This window comes from Telmatherina bonti, assembly GCF_933228915.1.
Source record: "Telmatherina bonti genome assembly, chromosome: 8".
NCBI lineage: Eukaryota > Metazoa > Chordata > Actinopteri > Atheriniformes > Telmatherinidae > Telmatherina > Telmatherina bonti.
The window spans coordinates 6,022,164-6,044,955 of NC_136626.1; the positions used below are offsets into that span (position 1 = coordinate 6,022,164).

The following is a 22,792-nucleotide window of genomic DNA, read 5'->3' on the forward strand; positions in this document are numbered from 1 at the left end:
GTAAAAATGTAACCTCCTTGGCTTATGCTACCATGTAAAACTCTCTTATATCATATTTTTCCATCAACACCTCATAGGAGTAAAATTTATCATTTGCATTTAGTAGATTATTCTGTGTTAACATTATTTATAAACCAGTTATGTAGAAAAGTGTTTTGTCTGTGTGTAATATATACGTATTGTTCCACAGAAAACAGTTATGTGGGGAAACTACGTTGACTCTGCAGCTGAGACCTATTCAATATGGTTCACTCTCCAGCGCTCAATGAGGCGTCTCTGTATATAGTATGTCTATGTCTATGCCCGCTGTGTCCCACTAGGTGGCGGTAGCGGCAGTGTCCCACCACGTTGCTTCTCTACATTTCTAGCAGAAGTAGAATTTTCGCGCGACACGCTGTCTGTTTTAAGCTGCTTTCTGTGGAAACTTTGAGCTGAAACAGAAAAACCAAAGTGGATCGACATTAAATTCGATCAGAAGTGTTATTAAATATTTTTCCGGGTGGCCGTTGAGCTGACAGGAAGGAAACGGGATGAAATATTTCACCAGACTGAGAGTAAAACGGGTTTATGAATGGCAAGGAAAACCCCTGAGTTTCAACAGGAAGCTTAAAACGTGGGAATATGGGTGAGTTCTGTTCCCAAATTACTTTTACAAGCTTTAAGTTTTTATCTTCTGTCCATGTCTAAGTGTAAGTGGGAATATGGGTGATTTCTTTTGTAAAAGTTACTTTTACAAGTTTTTATCTTCTTTTCATGTCTAAGTGGAAAGCACATAGTTTGAATATGAATAATTATTTTTAAATGTGGGATTAAATGTTGGAGTTTAACAGAAACTTGAGCCTAAAATGTTGGATTTTATTGTGATGTTTGTCCCAGTTTCAACCAGGTTAGATCACTGTGGTAAGTGATGCTTCTCAGGAGGAGGTGTGTGTCCACAGGTAGAAGTCTCCCACTGAAACATGGAAATGTTCTCATGCAGACATGTGGAATCTGTACTGGGCATCAGAAGTGTTCACAGCTTCCTAACGTTCAGTAGTTCACACTGAATCAAACCTTTCATTTAGTGAGGATTTAACATGTAAATACAGCAGAAACAGAAGACGCCGTTTGCCAGCAGATACACTCACAGTTGGACCCTTTCTCCTCCAGAAACGCCTCATTTTTACTCTCAAGGCTGTTGGAAGCATTCCAGTGAGATCCCATCACACGGTTGCTGCAGAAAGGTCATGACGTAGGTGAGATTCCTCATTTTGATCTTTTTTTTGTGTGTTTCAGCTCTTTGTCCATCAGAGTGGAGGGTCTCCCGAAGACCACCATCATTAAAGCCGGCCAACACATCCTGATCGAGGGCGATGATGACGACAACCCGTATGTGGCTAAAGTCATCCGTCTGTTCGGTGACGGTGAGTTTTTATCCCTCACACCCTGATTGTTTGTGGATTTTTCTCCTGTTGTTTTGTTTAAAGTTGATGCTGTAGATTCGCCTGAAGGCTCAGTCTTCTCCCAACCGGAAAGCTGCTGGGTTGATTCCAGGCTTCCCCTGACTGCATGCCGAAGTGTCCTCGGGACAGACACTGAACCTGATGTGCCTATCGGGGTATGAGTGTGTGTGTGTGTGTGTGTGTGTGTGACTGGAACATATAAAGTGCTTTGAGTGGTCGGCATGACTGGGAAAGCGCTATGTAGTCGTTTACCACATGAACCCCGTCAAGCAGGAACACTTATTCACACTGTTGGGCCCCAGACTCTGAATACTGAAGAGAAATATTTACAACTCTGTCAGATCAATGTGTAAAAATGACTCTTATATAACACTGAAATCATGTACAGCATTCTTGTGTTTAAAGCATCTACCTCCTGTTGCAACAACGGAAGCCACCGTGGACCAAAAAGCCTCGACAACAAGATGAAACCACGTCCTCCGGAACTAAATCGAGTGTTCACTCAGATGAACATTTCATAAACATCACAAACTACATCACATCATTCGTCCAGTTGCGTCCGGTTCTCCTCCTCTGATGAGCTGCATGTTGATGTGGTTTCAGTAGCTTCTGTTGTCATGGTAACCACCATCTTTCAATTCAACTTTATTTATATAGCGTCAAATCACGGCAATGCCATCTCAAGACGCTTTACAGACAGAGAGGAAAACATAATAGGACTTCTAGGACGTTCAGCGGCGGTGTAGCCGGACTAAAAGCTGGTGGGAAACTTCATAAGCTGCATTTACTGTGATAAAAGCCGACTTTGAAAGCAACTGAAAGCACGTAAACATCGACTTCTGTCGCAGCGAGGCCGGCGTGTTAGCTGACGATGCTAACGAGCAACACTGGCTAACAAAACCCAATGAAAACAGTTAGCTTTAGGCTAATTTATGCAGGGCAGGTGGCTTGCTGGTGGAGGAGAAAACTGCAGCTTTTAAAATCTTTCTCCTACTTAAGCTCCTTCTTCCAGTCTCAGTCCGACATCTCCGTCACTAGCAGGGAAAACGTTGGTGCAGTTTGTCCCTTACCAGCGGCTGTAGTTTCCAGATGGTCACGGTGCTTCCCTCCTGGTTTACCCGTCGTATGTAGAAATAAATCTAAAATTGTTGGATTGCAAGAATGTGTCAGATTATTAGTGAAGGTCATAACACAGCAGTGATAGGTTTACAGAACAACAGAAGATGTCCCACAACGTGCCTTTCATTCCCACCTGCTGATGGCATCAGGTGGAGCAGCTTCTGATTAGACTCTTCTAACAAAATGTGAAGGAGATGCTGAAACTTTCACACCTTTGGCTGCTGGAAAGCTGGTTTTCTGTAGGTGGAAAGATGAAACCAGCCTCTCCAGAGTCACCGGACTGAGGAGCCGTTTGGCATCTGGAGGAAACTGGATCCGATCTGAGGGGGTTTGGGTTCAGGCAGCTCCACATGTTGGTCAGGTCATGGTTGATACTGGAGGGAAATTTAGGAATAAAGAGGATTTTAAAAAGAAATGGCAGCTGAAGAATCACCTTTTAAAATTCAATCCAGTAAACTTTAAGGTCATTGCAGTGAAAGTGCCACAGACCGCTCTCCTGTTAAAACGATGAAATAAATAAACAAACACAGAAAAAACACGATAAAAAAAACAAGACTATTGATAAGATAATACTAAAAAAGTATGAAAAAGTGTCTCTCAGGCCCTAAAACTGCAGCTAAGACAGAGTTCAGTGATGCAGCAGCTTTAGCGTCTCCCTGAGGGCGCCAGGTCAAAAAGGTGATGACCATGTGACCCGAGATCTCCGGCTGTTCCAGAGAACGGCGAGCAGAAGAAGGCGGTGGTTCGGTGGTTCGTGCGGGTTTCCGAAGTGCCTCCGAGCAAGCTGAAGCTGCTGGGCAGACAGCCGCACCCGCAGGAGATCTTCCTCCATAAGGGACGCAGCTGCGAGGACGAGGTCAGCGCGGACTCCATCATCAGACCGGTCCAGGTGACGTTGCAGCTCCTTCATTCACCGGCAGCTCAATGAGCACAAAGTCTTTCGATGATGAATTCATTTCTGTTAGAAGTTCCTCCGGAGAGTTTCCTGACCTCCAGCAGGACGACGTCGCGTGTTCTCCTCCTTCCTGTCTTTCTCTGGAAATCTTCTTTACTTTGAAGATGTTTCATTAGTTTTGATAATAATTCTTCTGGTTTCCCTGCAGCAGGATGGTTACCATGGAGATGTTTATTCTGCTTTATTTATAAATCACTTTAACGTTGAGCAAACAGCTGCTGAGTAAATCGAATTAAAAGAAGTTGGTTCAGAGGTCAAACGTGAGAAAAAACAGCCGTAAAGGGAAGAAAAGTCTGAGAAACAGAACGACAGGCTGAACTTTGGATGTGATCCATGACTTCCACAGGATTTATCAGTTTCAGGCTTTATTTATTTACTTGTGAAGATAATTTAGTTTGTTTTCAATAAGGAGTCATTTTTCTGTTATTTTCTTATTGGTAAATAAATGATTTGTTATAATTTAAAATATCTGAAATGGAATATTTGCATATTTATTGCATAATTATCATCTGTTTATTCAGTAATTAGTTTAGTAATGGGGGGGGGGGGGGGGTCGTCTCCGTTTCCTCACACTCCTCTGTTTTTATTGTTTCTCGTTGTGGATTTGCTCTTCAGGAACGATCTGGTCAGTGTGTCGGCGTGAAACCCGGGTTTCTATAAATAACCTATAAACCTATCTGTAAATAATGTCTGAAAGGGAATAAACAGAAGCCCATCCAGTCCACGCAGTGCACACCAACCCAACAGAATCAGCTCCCAACGCCACACATCACGTCCCTCATCTTTCGGTTTATTCTTTACTTCATCCAATGTGTTGTTACAACTAAAAATGCTATGACATCATCCCCTTCAGTGAGCATAAGGCCTTGAATGAACACACTCTTCTTCCTCACCTCGCTCTCTCATGTTTTCCTTTCCTTTGCTCTGCCTTCCTCATCCAAGCTTCTCCTTATCTCCTCCACCTGCACTGATCAGTAGTTTGTAAAATACATGTAAACATGTTAGATGTGCTCTGAAATCGTCCTCTGCTTCTAACAGTTCTTTCTAAATTTCTCAAAATTTGCTAAACTCTGCAATAATACATATTTGTCTTTCATTTAATCTCTAACCTCCTCTTCACTAAACTGTTAAGGGAAGATAATATTCTCTCTTTTCTTTCCTGGTCCATCCAGGCACGTTCTGTCATATCTAACAGAGTCTGCCTGAACCAGGCTTTACTGTCATCTTTTGGAGAAATGCCCGTGATCTGATTTTCAATCTTTAATATATATATATATATATATATATATATATATATATATATATATATATATATATTCTTGTTCTTGTTCTTAGACATTGACTTGAGAAAATTTGCTGAATCATTAGTTAGTGTGGACAACAAGATGTGTTTATAATTTTGATACTAGGTACATCAGATATGTGGATCCTCCAACCACTTTACCACGGGACTTGCCACCATATGAGCAAACTTACACACACACTGATTTCTGTGTGAATGGCCGCTATGGCCCTGTGACGTCAACCAAGCCAGCCAATCATACGGTTTTATTTCACCCATGAAAAGAGTCACAAAAATAAAAAAATCTCCTACAATATTTCCACACAACTCTCCAGAGAATAGCAGGTCAGACCTCTATTTTTAATTCCTCTTATGGAGAATGATGCTCATAAAGCTTCCTTCTGGAAACCCACATTCTTCACAGCAGAACGTTAAATAGTTTACTTACATCTTCACCATATTGCTGCTTTAAAAACACCTTCATAGAATCTGGTTTAGGTTGCTCCTTCTTTCCCCCTATAGTCCCCATCGTCACCTGGTCTTATATTTCTGTTATGTCAGAATAGTCAGTCATTTCTACTCACAGGGCTTCTTTTTGGAACCTGATCTCGTAGAGTCTGTGTCTTTATTTTTGTTTTATTTTTGCTTTATTTTTATTTATTGTCAAAGTCAGTCCTGGGGAAAAGGAGCACAACCACCATTATTATGAAAACAATCGTCAATTTTATAAACTGTTCCAGCTCGATTAGCAATGAGAATCACTCAGTCTACAATATGATAACAAAAATACTTTCAATCAGATCATAATTTGGAAAAATATACTTCTCACCAGATAAATCCACAGGTGGGTTGAGATCCCGTCGTGCTCGATCGAAACCGGTGACTGTGGCCGGTCAGTCAAGTCCTGTTTCAGTCAAAGCTGAAACAGGACTTGAACAGAACACTTAGTTTTATGCATGAATCTACCAAAGCAAGCTTACTGAACTACTCTAACTCTGCAGAATATATAACTTGTACTACTTAAAAGAAACTTAATAAATGAGTAACATATTATAACAACACTATATGCATAAATTCCACCACACCCGCTGAGTTTCCTCTGCTGGGAAACGGCGTCTGTGAGCAGCTGACGTTTAAGCCCCTCCCCTTTCCCTGTGCAGGTGAAGCACCTGGCCGCCACCGCCCCGTTCTCCGGCGATCCCGACACTTTCTACGTGAAGTTCTCCTGGGACTCCAAGACCTTCAGGGAGGTGGATGCTGCTGTGATGGACGCTGAGCCTGCCTCCCCCCCTTCTCACCCCTCCCTCCCCCTGTCTCCCCCCTCCTCCCCGCCTGCAGCCACCCCCGCTTCCAGAGCACCATCTCGCCGTGCCCTGCCCACGCCGGACCCCGCCGTCATGCGCAGAGCCGCGTTGGGGGAGGCGAGATGCAGCCGGGCCGCGATGAGCGCCGGTAAAGCCGCCGTTGCCGTGGAAGCCGAGTCGCTTCACTCGGCAACCAAACTGTCGGCTTCTAAACGCCTCAGCGCGGCGAGGAGGAGCACGACGGCGGGGACGCCGGGGGTCTGCAAGAAGCTGCAGCTCTGTGGTGAGCAGCAAGGGGGAGGAGCCGCTGATGCTGCGGCGTCCAATCAGATGCTGACAAACTGCGTGTCCCGTCAGGTCCAGAGAAGATGGACAGAGAGGACGTCCTGTTCCAGCTGCTGGACGAGGACCTGGAGAAGGAGGCGGCGCTGGCTCGCCGCCTACCGTCCTCCCCCCCTTGCTCTCCAACCCTCACCCACGGCCTGACCCCTCTCCGAAAGCCCCCCGCTGCTCAGGGCGCCACCCCCCTGAAGTCGTCTGCAGTCGTCCTCCGGAAAATGTCCCTGGACGAGGCGCACAGTCCTCCGTCGTCTGGCAGGTGAGAGCGGATGTTTGTGAATATATATACATACATATATATATATAAATATATATATATATATATATATATATATATATATATATATATATATATATATATATATATTTATATATATGTGTGTGTGTGTGTGCTTGTCACCATGGTAACCACAGAGCAAAGAGGAGGTCTGTACCGGTTCTGATCTGGTCTGATGAGCCAGACCTGATGAGAAGAACTGGTTTCTAGATTATCTGTAGGTCTGACGTTCTGGTGGAAGGAGTTTTATCCGCTGGAGGCTGGTCGTCAACGGCAACGGGATGAGGAAGTAACAAACATGTCAGAATGAGGAGAAAGGTTCAGTTCAAGGTTTCAACTGGCGTTAAAACGTACATTATTCCTTCCTGCCGTCTTTAATCAAATCAAATCAAAGATACTTTATTCATCCTCGAAAGGAAATTCAGAGTTCAAACCAGCTCGTCCAAGGTCCGACATACAGACATGTAACATTAATGACAGAAGAGTAATACAGAACCAAGCTTAAGCTCCGGCCCCGCACCCAGTTTTACCGGCGCCGCCTAATAACGGGTAAGAACAGAGATACATGAGGATCATAGGGGGTCGAGGGAAAAAAGGTCATGTAACTCCAGGCCGCGCCACAAGATGACGCTGTCCAAAGAGACAGAGAAAAAAAATCTCATACACTGAAACACAAACTAAAACAAGACACACAAAGTCCAGGGAGGCGGTGAGTCATGTGGGAGTGGACTGGGGGTGGATGAGGAGGAGATCTCCTCTTCTGTACTCGGGAGGGTTGCACCGACCCAAGGCCGCTGGGAAGCCAAATCCAGATATGTTTGTTGTTTGGTTTCCAGGCGAGGGAAACAATTTGCCCTCGGCCTTGAGTCCATAGCAGATCTCAGACAGGCAGCTCCAGACAGCTGAATGGGGGGGTCAATTTCCACCGATTCCAGCAGACATCTTCTCCATGTTGTTATCGATTCTGCAGACCAGCTCCGGGACCGCAGCCAGATGACCAGTATGGGCCAGACTGGCATCCTGCTTACGGACGAGTCCGGTCAACACAAGAGTCTGTGCACTGCTAGCCCGGCCCATACCGTTACAGAATTCTGTCAGCCTGCCAGTTGTTGCCAGAATCTCACGGGTCTTGAGGTAGATCAGAACTCCACCAGCGCCAACCAGTAGAATCCCGATCACCAGTAAAGAGATGTAAAAAAAGGCTCCGAGTCAGACAGGACAAAGTCGCAGGCCAGAGTGGGAGGGAGGGGAGGAAACAAGAGCAAAGAGAAATCGCTGAGAGCGCTTAGTCCAGTTACTGTTGGGAAACTGGAGTCTGTCCCAGCCATCACTGGGCACTGAAGTTTAGTTTGAACTGGTCTACAACCAGTTATGAAAGCACAAGAACACTGGTGTGTGACGGAGGTCTGTTGGGTGTCGGATGCAGTCAGAACACCGAGGACACGGAGCGCCACCGCGAGGACAAACCGCTCAATGCGGGTGACAACGTGAGTCAGTGAACGCACCGTTGGAGCAAACTGGGATGCTAACGGGACACCAGTTTGATTCTGATGGTCAGCATAACAGCAGAGAGGCTACTGGGAATCCTGGAGCACAAACTGGTGTTTTACTGAGAAAAGTCTGTTGTTCTGGGATTTTATCAAGTTTTATCTGAGGTGTCTGCGCAGCACGTCGTCCAACAGAGCTCACGTCTTCTTTTCTGTCCCCCAACAGAGCTCACATCTTCTTTTCTGTCCTCCAACAGAGCTCACGTCTCCTTTTCTGTCCTCCAACAGAGCTCACGTCTTCTTTTCTGTCCCCCAACAGAGCTCACGTCTCCTTTTCTGTCCTCCAACAGAGCTCACGTCTCCTTTTCTGTCCTCCAACAGAGCTCACGTCTCCTTTTCTGTCCTCCAACAGAGCTCACGTCTTCTTTTCTGTCCCCCAACAGAGCTCACGTCTCCTTTTCTGTCCTCCAACAGAGCTCACGTCTTCTTTTCTGTCCCCCAACAGAGCTCACGTCTCCTTTTCTGTCCTCCAACAGAGCTCACGTCTTCTTTTCTGTCCTCCAACAGAGCTCACGTCTCCTTTTCTGTCCTCCAACAGAGCTCACGTCTCCTTTTCTGTCCTCCAACAGAGCTCACGTCTCCTTTTCTGTCCTCCAACAGAGCTCACATCTTCTTTTCTGTCCTCCAACAGAGCTCACGTCTCCTTTTCTGTCCTCCAACAGAGCTCACATCTTCTTTTCTGTCCCCCAACAGAGCTCACGTCTCCTTTTCTGTCCTCCAACAGAGCTCACGTCTTCTTTTCTGTCCCCCAACAGAGCTCACGTCTTCTTTTCTGTCCTCCAACAGAGCTCACGTCTCCTTTTCTGTCCTCCAACAGAGCTCACGTCTTCTTTTCTGTCCTCCAACAGAGCTCACGTCTCCTTTTCTGTCCTCCAACAGAGCTCACGTCTCCTTTTCTGTCCTCCAACAGAGCTCACGTCTCCTTTTCTGTCCCCCAACAGAGCTCACGTCTCCTTTTCTGTCCTCCAACAGAGCTGTCACACCGTCCAGAAAGAAGGAGCAGAGGAAGGTGAAGGAGCCAGCTCTGGCCGTCCTGTGAGTTTATCTAACATGGTTTTCTTTCTGCTTAAACACATCAGGCTCTGAGCTGCTTAACAATCGGATGCTGTCGCCGGGGACAGAAAACAGCCGACATTCTTAAAAATACTGAAATGTTCCAACCAAGTAGCAACCTTCTGTGGTTAAAAGTGAAGGAAATGTGGAAGTACATAAAACTGCAGTTCCCCCTTCATCCACTAGGGGCTCCAAAACGAGCAAATCCCCATAGACTCCCATGTTAAAAAGACCAACTTCACAGCAGATATAAACATGTTTACAGCAGGAATAAACATGTTTACAGCAGGAATAAACATGTTTACAGCAGGAATAAACATGTTTACAGCAAGAATAAACATGTTTACAGCAGAAATAAACATGTTTACAGCCTGGTTCAAAAATCCATGTTAGGTTTAATAGGTGCCGCTTGCACGACCTGCCCAGCCGCGTGCACGACCCGCCCAGCCGCTTGCACGACCCGCCCAGCTGCGTGCACGACCTGCCCAGCCGCGTGCACGACCCGCCCAGCCGCGTGCACGACCCGCCCAGCCGCGTGCACGACCCGCCCAGCCGCGTGCACGACCCGCCCAGCCGCGTGCACGACCCGCCCAGCCGCTTGCACGACCCGCCCAGCCGCGTGCACGACCCGCCCAGCCGCGTGCACGACCCGCCCAGCCGCGTGCACGACCCGCCCAGCCGCGTGCACGACCCGCCCTGCCGCGTGCACGACCCGCCCTGCCGCGTGCACGACCCGCCCTGCCGCGTGCACGACCCGCCCTGCCGCGTGCACGACCCGCCCTGCCGCGTGCACGACCCGCCCTGCCGCGTGCACGACCCGCCCAGCCGCGTGCACGACCCGCCCTGCCGCGTGCACGACCCGCCCCGCCGCGTGCACGACCCGCCCCGCCGCGGACGAAGTTGCTCGTTAAATATGAAACTAGAAACTCAGGAGATGCGGAAACCTCCGCAAAGCACAATGTTTAAGAATCCTTTTAAAACATTCCTGGATCCAAACGGTGATCCTGATCACCACCAGAATTTAATCACTTCTTCATTTTTACATTTGCAACAACTCTTTATAAAATCCCTCCGTAACCTTTTAAGTTATCTTGAGCAAAAAGACGCCGGGGAAAACAACCTCCTCGGCGGAGGTAACAACCGGGTTCATCGCACGTAAAGCAGACATCTGCCCCCCCGCAGTGACCCCTCCCCGCTGCAGACCTGCTTCTCGTGGAGGATGGATGGACCTGCCGAACAAGACGTTTTTTCTTGTTCTTGCAGCCTCGAGAACAAGAACTCAGTTCTTGCTTCTCGTGGAGGATGGAACAGGCTTTAGCTTTAGCCCGCTTACCTCCGTTAGCTGGTTAGCTCCTGTTATCTCCAGGTTAGCTCGGTTAGCTCTTAGCTACAGAAAGCTCAGAATTCGCTCGATGTCAATCATCCACCATGATGCTCTCAGCCCCCCTCTCAGCTCCACCTCTTTGACCATATTTGTATTTTCCGGGTGAGACGACGTGCACGCCCCTGCCAAGATGGTGATGGTAGGAACCGCCCACCGAGCTTCAATTCAGCTCTTCAGAAACCTACGGGTGACGTCACGGAGGCTCCGCCCATCTTTTATACACAGTCTGTGGTTCTGACGGAATAAACTAGAGATCTGCTACGTTTCCCAGCAAAAGAACCATTTTCCAAACATTTTAATTTAATTTCCACAGAAAAACACTATTTTTCTCCACAGCCAGAGCATAAAGATTGAAGGGTCGCAAGGCGAGACATCCTCCGCCGCAGGAGGATTTAATCCGTCAGTTTTTGGTGGGAAATTTCACATTAAAGGAAACAAAGCAACACGCGTGATGGGATCAGAACGGCGTGATGGGATCAGAACGGCGTGATGGGATCAGAACGGCGTGATGGGATCAGAACGGCGTGATGGGATCAGAACGGCGTGATGGGATCAGAGCGGCGTGATGGGATCAGAACGGCGTGATGGGATCAGAACGGCGTGATGGGATCAGAACGGCGTGATGGGATCAGAGCGGCGTGATGGGATCAGAACGGCGTGATGGGATCAGAACGGCGTGATGGGATCAGAGCGGCGTGATGGGATCAGAACGGCGTGATGGGATCAGAACGGCGTGATGGGATCAGAACGGCGTGATGGGATCAGAGCGGCGTGATGGGATCAGAACGGCGTGATGGGATCAGAACGGCGTGATGGGATCAGAGCGGCGTGATGGGATCAGAACGGCGTGATGGGATCAGAGCGGCGTGATGGGATCAGAACGGCGTGATGGGATCAGAGCGGCGTGATGGGATCAGAGCGGCGTGATGGGATCAGAGCGGCGTGATGGGATCAGAACGGCGTGATGGGATCAGAGCGGCGTGATGGGATCAGAACGGCGTGATGGGATCAGAACGGCGTGATGGGATCAGAACGGCGTGATGGGATCAGAGCGGCGTGATGGGATCAGAACGGCGTGATGGGATCAGAGCGGCCTCCGGATCCCATCACGCCGTTCCTACGTGATCTCCTCTGGAAGCTGCTGACGTTGGGGATGTCTGCGATTGAAACGACGCCATTTGCCATGAAATGGCGTCCTGATGACGTCTGGTTTAGCGTTGAACATGTTTTATTAACCGTGACGTGTTTGTTCGCCCAGCGCCGAGGCGGACGATGAGAACTCCACGCTGCCGGTCGCCGCCACGCCGCGGAGCTCCAGGAGGAAGTCGGCTCTGAAGGTGTCGTCTCGCATCAGGAAGCAGCTGTGAGTGACTCATCGCGACCTCTGACCTCCGGCTTCAGGAAATGATGAATCAGGTTGTGAATTCTCATCAGGAGCCTCCTGGACGGTCCACTGGACCGCCACTCTGACAGCGACGACGAGGACGAGTTCGTTCCGTCCAGGAAGGAGCTGCAGAGCAGCAGTGAGGAGGAGGAGGAGGAGGCGGGGTCTGACAGCGACGATGAGGTGGCGGTGAAGAAGAGCCGCCGGGCCGCTGGGTGTCGCGTGCCTCAGTCCCAACAGAAAACCCGGTCCTCGACCAGGACGCCGAGGAAGACTCCCAGCAGGAAGGTGAGGGTTGCCATGGAGACGACGTTTAGGGATGTCGCTGGGACATTTCTTACTTAGAGGCTTTTCTTTAAACAGAGCGGGCCGAGCACGCCGCGGACCCCCCGGAACGCCACGCCCAGCATCCCCTGCAGGGCGCTGCCGGCCCGACGGCCCGCCAACGTCCTGGAGGAGGCCAGAAGCAGGTAGAGCGACCCGGCGCAGACTCGGTGGTCTGATATCGGCCCCATCCACAGGATTTATCTGTTATCGTCATGTTTCCCTCAGGCTCCACGTGTCCTCGGTGCCGGAGTCTCTGCCCTGCAGGGAGCAGGAGTTCCAGGACATCTACAGCTTCGTGGAGAGCAAGATCATCGACGGCACGGGAGGGTGAGGTCGCCTAACACACACAAACCCGCCGGCTCGGCGGTGCAGGAACGCCTCAGCTCTGCTGCGGCGGCGGCGGCGTAAAATGGCGACGGATCAGCTGCGATTAAACGCCTGAAAGCAGCAGAAGGTCAGGCTGAGTTCATGAAGCTGCTTAATGAACAACATGGAGCTTCTGGAGATGCAGATGAGAACGTTACAATTCATCTTCAGCTCTTTTTAACAAGGTGCTTCACATAGCAGCAGATAAAATCCACTCAAAGCTTAAAAAACACCACAAGAATAAAAAATATTCAATTTAATTCAACTTTATTTGTACAGCGCCACTTCACAACAATGTTGTCACAGGACACATCATTTCCAGCCAATTCATACACATCCTATAATAGAAACCAACTGATTGCATGGAGTCATGACTTGGATCCAATCCTCCATCCTGAGCAATCAGTAAAATCAGGAAAGTCTGGTTTAATGGGAAGGAAATGCTGCAGGACTGGAACCGTATTCATCAGGGCTGCTCAGAGCTGGCGTCGGAGTAAAATCCTCCCGTCGTCGGGATGAAGCTGAAGAGTCTCAGAGTGACGGCGGTACCAGGTTCCATGAACGGCATTCATGTGGAGTGCAGAGTTTCACCATATTAAATCTAAACATTCCTTCATTTTCTAACCCTAACAGAATAAACCTAAACATTGGTACTGGATAATGTTTTTGGTTACAGGTGTGCAGAAGCGTAGCGCCGTCAGCCTGACATAAAACTGGCACCATATCATGATTATTGGTCGTTTTGCTGTGAAAAGGTGGAATAAAGCGTTCTGCTGCAGTGGATGGAAGAAACGGGATGAAGTCGTTTACGTGGGACAGATGGTGAAGCTGGAGGACGCTGTGATGCTCCTTCTGTCACCTCTGCTCTTAGATAAGGAGCATCTCAGACTTCATACAGGCTCATGTGCTCCTAAAAGCTCTGACGAAGCTGTAACGTTTGATGAGGAGGATGTAGAAGTCCTAAAACCAGGAGATGGGATGACTTGCACGTCAGCTGCTTTGTCTGCACACCACCAGCAGATGGCAGCGTTTCACCACGAGGTCATGAAAACCGCCCTGAAACCTCTCCGGTTACTTCCAGTCTGGGTCGGAGACATGTCTGCTGGACATACGGGAGCTAACTGGTTAAAACCCCAGAGAGAGGCTCAGATCCGTACCCTGAAGCCAACCTCTGCTCTGTCTGCTCGGCTCTGACTGACCTGCTGCTTTGTGTTTCAGGTGCATGTACATCTCAGGCGTACCTGGAACAGGTAAAACCGCCACGGTCCACGAGGTGATGCGCTGTCTGCAGCACGCAGCTGATGTGGATGAGATCCCGCCGTTCAGCTTCATCGAGATCAACGGGATGAAGATGACGGACCCTCATCAGGCCTACGTCCAGATCCTGCAGGTGACTCTGGTGGAGAGCTGGACAGGAGACCCGGTGGGGGTTCAGGAGGAAGGAGAGACCTCCTAGTCTACAGAAACAGTTTAGACTCCTTGTTTGTTGTTGCACAGGATGAATTCCCGCACCAGTAAAACCAGTAAACGTATTTATAAACGCAGCTTTAATAAGCCGAAGTAGAATTAAAACCAGAAGAGTTGAATAAAAAAGGATGTAAACTTAAATCTACATAATATCAAGATTTTAAATTAAATTTAATGTGATTAAGTTGAATCTGACATTAAATAAAATTAAATTAAATAATAATAAAACATAATATATTGACTTAAATATGACGTGATATGAAACGGCTCAACTTAAATTGTTTATAAGATTAAATACAGTATAACATAAAATATTTAGTTAAAAATTAAAACTAAATTAAACTAATTTAGAGTTGATAGAATAGTTAATAAAATTAATAAAATTTTAAATAAAATATAGTTATATAATAATATCTGATAAATTTAGAAAATATAAAATAACGAAAAAAATACTTTTAATTTGAATATGAAATTATGTGCAAATTAAATTAAATTAAATATTAACTGTAATTAAAGCCAATATAGCTTATTTATAAATCATTTTACAACAAAGTTCTGAACATAAAATAAAACATTTAAAAAAAAACAATTTATTAGAAATAAATAAGAGAATTGGTAAAATATAATCAATAAAAGTAATTTTTAAAAAAAAAGGTGAATTTACCATTAAAAAAAATAACAGAATAAAACTATTAGAAATCAATTATTCTAAAATAAGTGTTTTGATGACATTTTTTATTAATGATAGAAACAGAAAAGCTGTTAAATGTTGTGTTGGAGGTTTTGCATGAAAAGCGGCGTGAAGGTGTGACGTTTCCACTCGAGGCTCCTGGCGGTTCGCTGCAGAGTCTGAGATCAGCCCTGTAATGCTGCGTGTGGAGCTGCAGAGACGATGCTGATGCTGACTGACGGCTGTCCTCCCTGCAGAAGCTGACGGGTCAGAAAGCCACGGCCGACCACGCCGCAGCGCTGCTGGAGAGGAGGTTCAGCAACCCGGCGCCCAGGAAGGAGAGCACCGTGCTGCTGGTGGACGAGGTCAGACAGGTTTACAGGAAACAAAAACCTTGAAATGAACCCAAACAGGCAGCAGATGTTTTTTACTGTTCATGTCTTCTGGACCTGAAAGCACCAGAAGAGCTGTTTATCTCGCTGGATGAGTCCGTTTCCAGGTTGACCTTCTGAGTTGGGCTTGGAGGGGTTCACGCCCAGATCCAGCAGGCATCTGCAGGTCTGCTCATCTAGACTCGTGTTAAAAGTTCAGGAGCTCGGCTAAAACTCGTTGAAACCGTTTCTGTGACGGGAGAACGCAGAGAAACGACGTCTCTGCTGGAAGTTTCATCTCACTACGAGCTGAAGCAGCAAACGCATCGTCGGGAAGTCTGACTAAACTTTTGTCCTTCTGTCGACCGGAACCGGAAAACTTCCCAGAGTCCTCCTGAGACCAGTTCTCGTGGAAAATCCCCATTTTCCACCCGGTTCGATGGATTTGACGGGACTCAGCTGCCGGCCGAGCTGCAATCCCTCCGTAGCGACGGAGACTGGTGAGATGGATGTAACCACGGCAACATCAGTCATGCAGATCAGCTGATCGATATTTCCACGATGGTGCGTCACGTTTGATCTGAACAAAACTACGTCTCAAAAGAGACGCTCCACCACAGAAGAAGAGAAACAGAGCTGCGTCTCAGATCCTCAGAGGACTGCGCTCCCTCCTCTTCGTCCTCCGCCAGGCCAGATGCAGCTCATGGTTCTGCCAGAATCCTGAATTCCTACTGCAGCGAAGGAGCCGAGGCGTCTCCGCGCTCCGAGGCGTCTCCTTGTCCGAGGCGTCTCCGCGCTCCGAGGCGTCTCCGCGCTCCGAGGCGTCTCCTTGTCCGAGGCGTCTCTGGGCTCCGAGGCGTCTCCTTGTCCGAGGCGTCTCCTTGTCCGAGGCGTCTCCGCGCTCCGAGGCGTCTCCTTGTCCGAGGCGTCTCCTTGTCCGAGGCGTCTCCTTATCCGAGGCGTCTCCGTGCTAGACTCCGAGGCGTCTCCGCGCTAGACTCCGAGGCGTCTCCTTGTCCGAGGCGTCTCCTTGTCCGAGGCGTCTCTGGGCTCCGAGGCGTCTCTGGGCTCCGAGGCGTCTCCTTGTCCAAGGCGTCTCCTTGTCCGAGGCGTCTCCTTGTCCGAGGCGTCTCCGCGCTCCGAGGCATCTCCTTGTCCGAGGCGTCTCCTTGTCCGAGGCGTCTCCGCGCTCCGAGGCGTCTCCTTGTCCGAGGCGTCTCCGCGCTCCGAGGCATCTCCTTGTCCGAGGCGTCTCCTTGTCCGAGGCGTCTCTGGGCTCCGAGGCGTCTCCTTGTCCGAGGCGTCTCCTTGTCCGAGGCGTCTCCGCGCTCCGAGGCGTCTCCTTGTCCGAGGCGTCTCCGCGCTCCGAGGCGTCTCCTTGTCCGAGGCGTCTCCGTGCTAGACTCTGAGGCGTCTCCTTGTCCGAGGCGTCTCCTTATCCGAGGCGTCTCCGTGCTAGACTCCGAGGCGTCTCCGCGCTAGACTCCGAGGCGTCTCCTTGTCCGAGGCGTCTCCGCGCTAGACTCCGAGGCGTCTCCGCGCTAGACTCCGAGGCGTCTCCGCGCTAGACTCCGAGGCGTCTCCTTGTCTGAGGCGTCTCCTTATCCGAGGCGTCTCCGTGCTAGACTCCGAGGCGTCTCCGTGCTAGACTCCGAGGCGTCTCCGTGCTAGACTCCGAGGCGTCTCCTTGTCTGAGGCGTCTCCTTATCCGAGGCGTCTCCGTGCTAGACTCCGAGGCGTCTCCGCGCTAGACTCCGAGGCGTCTCCTTGTCCGAGGCGTCTCCGCGCTCCGAGGCGTCTCCTTGTCCGAGGCGTCTCCTTGTCCGAGGCGTCTCCGCGCTAGACTCCGAGGCGTCTCCGCGCTCCGAGGCGTCTCCGCTCTGTATTTTTATCTTCACATTTTATTCGTTTGGAGGTTTATTATTTATGGTATTAAATTCAGCAGCTTCCTGTTTCCTCTGGGCGTGTGTGGAATGGTTTCTAAGGAGCGTTGCGACGCAGGCATTCCCCTCTAGGATCAATACGATGTCACACGTTCATGTGAAAAACACACCAGTTATCTCCACTAAAACCTCTGCTCCGCCGCTCTTTGCACAGATGTTGGCCACATGTTGATTCATGGATATTTTAGTGTTTTATCTCCTACAACAGATTTTTTAAAGGTCTTATAAACTATAAAATGCTCCAACGAGGAGAAAATCCTTCATATTTCCTGTTTCATCTTCCACTTGACCACAGTGAAGCTTCACCGCTGAGGAAATCTGACCAGTTAAAGCTTCTTTCACACACCCTCTGTAACGGAGAAACAGGCAGATATGTCTGGATTTGTTGTTTACGAGCAACAGAAAGACGCCGGAGGCGTTGAAAGAGCGAAGGTGTGAGTTCAGAACAACCACAGCAGGAAGCTGCACGGTTCGACCAGGGTCCACTTGTCAGAAGAAGAAACAGAAATGACTCATTTTCCACGTCAGATTTAGTTTCTGTTTTTAGCTCGTTTAGCTTCCATGAGATGGAATCTGCCAGACGGGGTGGTCTTCGTCGTTTGTTTCAGGAACTGTGAGAACGTTTCAGAGCTGAAACAGGAAGCAGAAGAAGAAACAGGAATTTCCCGACAATCAAGGTCCAAACCTTCCAGGAAAGGTGTGTGTTGTGGCGACTTGTGAGTCCAGCTGAAGCTGAGCTGCAGGAGACAGTCGGGCAGGATGAGCCTCATGGTTTGGACCTTCTGGAGCGGTTCTTAACGGGTTCTGGTCTTCTTTAGAAGTTATTTTAATGCCATTTGCTGCTATGAATCTGAGTGAGTGGCCATGACTTGTGGAGTCCTCCAGGGATCGGTTCTTGGACCTCGTCTGTTGTATCTGCTCCCTGTGGGTCAAACATCCAGAAGTGTAACAAATATTAATTCAGGTACAACTTCCAGGTGGAAAGGGTGTGTAAAAGCAGCTGATATTTAATCCCAGGTGTCTGGAAGTGAAAAATATTACACATTGTGATCAGAGTCACTTTTCCAGATCTAGAAGTTGGTTTACGTGCACATACGTGTCACATTTGTGGTTTTAGTGGATGAAAAGATAAAAATTCTCCTCCTGCCTCGGAAACTTCAACACTCTAGGAATTTATTTCCTAAATGAGTCCAGCGGGCCGGATCGGACCCTCTGGGAGGCCACTTTCTGGTCCCTGGACCGTATATTTAACACCTCTGACGTCCTGCGTGCTTCATCTCCTGCAGCTGGACCTGCTGTGGACCAGGAAGCAGAACGTGATGTACAATCTGTTCGACTGGCCGACGCGGCGCCACGCCCGCCTGGTGGTGCTGACCATCGCCAACACCATGGACCTGCCGGAGCGCATCATGATCAACCGAGTGGCCAGCAGGCTGGTGAGACGCTGCGCCGTTGGTGAGGAAAGTTTGTGAAGCGCTGCGCTGACACGGTGATGGGATGTTTGCAGGGTCTGACCCGGATGTCCTTCCAGCCGTACAGCTTCAAGCAGCTGCAGCAGATCATCACGTCGCGCCTCAACAAGGTGAAGGCCTTCGAGGAGGACGCTCTGCAGCTGGTGTCCAGGAAGGTAGGCGACCTCCTCCATTCCCCTCCAGATGCGTGGCATAAAGTTGACTGTCATCCATCTGGAAGTATTTCAAATAAATAAGTATATAAAAAGCACAAGTCATAAAATATATAGAATTTTTTTTTTATAAAATTACATACTGAAACAAAAAAAATCTATTTGATAGATTTATATATAAACATCTGTTTAAATGTTAAAGATGAAAAGACTTTTATGAAATTAAATTAAAAAATATGTACGTAAATATATTTTATTTACATACAATATATTATGTATTAATTAATAATTAAGTAATATTTATTATTAATTTAGTTAATTTATAATTGAATAAATATAAAAATTAATTATAAATATATTATTAATGATTAATTAATTTAATTAAATTATTTAATAATAAATATAATGTAAATAAAATATATTCAATTGAGAAATTGAATATATTTCAAGACTTTATATATATACATATATATATATATATATATATATATATATATATAGATATATAGATATATATAGATAGATAGATAGATATATGCATCTAAAACATTAAAGAAATAAAGTGTATTCATTAAAACCATAAAAATGTGAAATTTTTCATGTTGAACGAAGGCACAGTTGTACTAAAAATATTGATCATATTTATTTTGTTATTTACTGGTTATCGTGTTATTGTACTGGTCCAGTTTGGATCAGATTGGGTCGTACGCGACCCCTAAACCAGAATCTTTTGACCCCTGACCAAAGCGACCCTCTGACCCTGACAGGTGGCGGCTCTGTCGGGCGACGCTCGCCGATGTTTGGACATCTGTCGCCGGGCGACGGAGATCTGCGAGCACTCGTTGTGCGGTTCTTCCGCGGGATTGGTGGGGATGAGTCATGTGATGGAGGCGCTGGATGAGATGTTCTCCTCGGCCTACATCACCGCCATCAGGTGAGACCTGAGCTGCTGCTGTGGGGTTCCGGTGTTCATGTGACGGAAAACAGAACTTTCTTCTTCTTCTTCTTCAGGTGTGCGTCGACGCAGGAGCAGCTCTTCCTGCGCGCCGTCATGGCGGAGTTCCGGCGCCTCGGGCTGGAGGAGGCCACCTTCCAGCAGGTGAGACCACATAAACCACGCCGTGGGATTTCTGGCTCGGACGCAGCTGCCATCAAGCTGTTCAAATATTTATTTCCCACAATGTATAAATATGTTTTAATAGACAAAATAAAGCGGAGAAAATATTTTTATTCAGTTTAAATAAAAATGTTTCAACTAAAAATGAGGAATAATTTCATTTTCAGCTGAAAAACACCTGAAAATATGAAATAAAATCCATAAATAGAATAATGTGAAACTGATACAAACGTGTTAAAGCTGCATAAATGTGTATAAATAAATTTAATATTGATTCTCATTTCTGTTTTTTGAAAGGATGGATCATTAAATGTGAACGTCTGTAAAATATTTTTACATCTTGCTGCTGAAACAGAGAAAATGTGGCGTTTTGATCAGTTTTAGGTTTTATACTGGTATTTTACTGGTCTGGCCCACTGGAGTCCAGATTGTGGCTCCTGAACTGGAACTGTTTGTCACATCTGAATACTTTCCCCTGGGTTTTGTCTGCCAGGTGTTCGTGCAGCACCAGGCTCTGTGTCGGGTGGAGGGTCTGCAGCCCGTCAGCGTGTCGGAGGGCCTGGCGGTGTGTCAGCGTCTGGGGGCCTGCAGGCTGCTGCTGCTGGAGCCCAGCCGGCTGGGGGTCCTGCAGCGCGTCCGCCTCAACGTCAGCCAGGATGACGTTCTGTTCGCCCTGAAGGCCGACTGACAGGGAGTCAGGACCGGGAGGTGATGAAGAGAGCAGACGTCACTCCAGACGTCTCTATAAACCAGATTTTAGATCTTTTCTTAAATGTGAGACTGAAGACCCCGTTTTTATCCTAAATGTGACGTTTTTCTGCTCACGCTTGTTTTTATTGTCGTCTTTGTGTTTACATGTTCAATAAAACATCTGTATTATAAACCAGCTTTGTTCCTCTGCTGGGGGGGGGGTTCTGTATCATCTATATATCATCTGCAGACGTGCTCCTCCTGCAACGAACTTCGTTTTGTTTCAGTCAGGGATGTGGGTTCCCTAGCGGCGCAGTGTTTCTACCTGTCCTACAGAGGGAGCCAGAGGTCCTTTCCTGGAGGGTGGTTCGCCACAGCTGTTTGCTCCTCCAACGCTGTAGAGGGTTGTCGTCATCCCTCTGCAATATGTCAGGAGCTCCCAGTCCTTCATGGCATCAGACACCTGGATCCTCCAGAGTTTCCTGTGTTTATCCAGCAGTCTCCCCCAGGAACCACAACTAACCACCTGCTAATCCCCACAACTAACCACCTGCTAATCCCCACAACTAACCACCTGCTAATCCCCACAACTAACCACCTGGTAATCCCCACAACTAACCACCTGCTAATCCCCACAACTAACCACCTGGTAATCCTCACAACTAACCACCTGCTAATCCCCACAACTAACCACCTGCTAATCCCCACAACTAACCACCTGCTAATCCCCACAACTAACCACCTGCTAATCCTCACAACTAACCACCTGCTAATCCTCACAACTAACCACCTGCTAATCCCCACAACTAACCACCTGCTAATCCTCACAACTAACCACCTGCTAATCCTCACAACTAACCACCTGCTAATCCCCACAACTAACCACCTGCTAATCCTCACAACTAACCACCTGCTAATCCCCACAACTAACCACCTGCTAATCCCCACAACTAACCACCTGCTAATCCTCACAACTAACCACCTGCTAATCCTCACAACTAACCACCTGCTAATCCTCACAACTAACCACCTGCTAATCCCCACAACTAACCACCTGCTAATCCCCACAACTAACCACCTGCTAATCCTCCCAACTAACCACCTGCTAATCCCCACAACTAACCACCTGGTAATCCCCACAACTAACCACCTGGTAATCCTCACAACTAACCACCTGGTAATCCTCCCAACTAACCACCTGCTAATCCCCACAACTAACCACCTGGTAATCCCCACAACTAACCACCTGGTAATCCTCACAACTAACCACCTGCTAATCCCCACAACTAACCACCTGCTAATCCCCACAACTAACCACCTGGTAATCCTCACAACTAACCACCTGCTAATCCCCACAACTAACCACCTGGTAATCCCCACAACTAACCACCTGGTAATCCTCACAACTAACCACCTGCTAATCCCCACAACTAACCACCTGCTAATCCCCACAACTAACCACCTGGTAATCCTCACAACTAACCACCTGGTAATCCCCACAACTAACCACCTGCTAATCCCCACAGTGTTGCGTCACACGTGGGGGGGGGGGGGGCAGTGTTGCGTCGGAGAGCAGGAGCCACTGGTGATGCTGGCAGAAACTGTGTGTTCAGCTGAAATAAAAGCCGTGGTGTGTTGCTGCTGTTTCGGCGGTTTGAGACGAACGGTTTGCTAGTTTCCTCCTGGATGTGTGGAAACATGCTGTCGGTGTGTGAGGAAGGTGTGGCACTCACACACTTTAACTCAAGTCTTCTGCATGCAAACCGACCTGAGCAGCGCTGCAGAGAGGAAGCAGGAGCATCACGTGTGATGAAGAGGAGGAGGCTGCTCTTCATCCTGGAGGTTGGCAGATTGTCCTTCACGTCAAGTTTCACTGAACATGAATCAGCTTCCCAAGCATAATAAAAACAAATCATTTCTCTATTCTCCATTCAGAAGAGTTGGTGTTAAACAGAAGAATCCTGCTATAATCTGCAACAAGCTGCGTGTTCTCCTCGCACCACAAGCTCGCAGCCGCGGGGACCAAACTCTGAAACTGAGGTTTGAAACTCTGCAAAACAAGGAGTTGCAGCCAAAATCCTGTTTGCAGAACATTTTAACCTTTCAAAACTCAAGTTTCCCGGTTTTAAAA

At 48.0% G+C, this 22,792-nt stretch overlaps 1 protein-coding gene across 1 annotated transcript; it reads left to right on the forward strand.

Moving 5' to 3' along the window:
• Nucleotides 1-530: 530 nt before the first annotated feature.
• Nucleotides 531-20,757, forward strand: orc1 (origin recognition complex, subunit 1; the record flags this gene model as incomplete). Its single annotated transcript, XM_079245170.1, has 17 exons — nt 531-625; nt 1,276-1,403; nt 3,278-3,450; nt 5,959-6,447; nt 6,498-6,700; nt 9,238-9,300; nt 11,961-12,065; nt 12,137-12,374; nt 12,450-12,556; nt 12,639-12,740; nt 13,998-14,169; nt 15,174-15,281; nt 18,517-18,666; nt 18,738-18,857; nt 19,622-19,788; nt 19,866-19,953; nt 20,465-20,757. 17 exons carry the CDS (start codon nt 531-533, stop codon nt 20,657-20,659), a joined length of 2,703 nt encoding a protein of 900 aa, XP_079101296.1. The 3' UTR covers nt 20,660-20,757.
• Nucleotides 20,758-22,792: the final 2,035 nt, after the last annotated feature.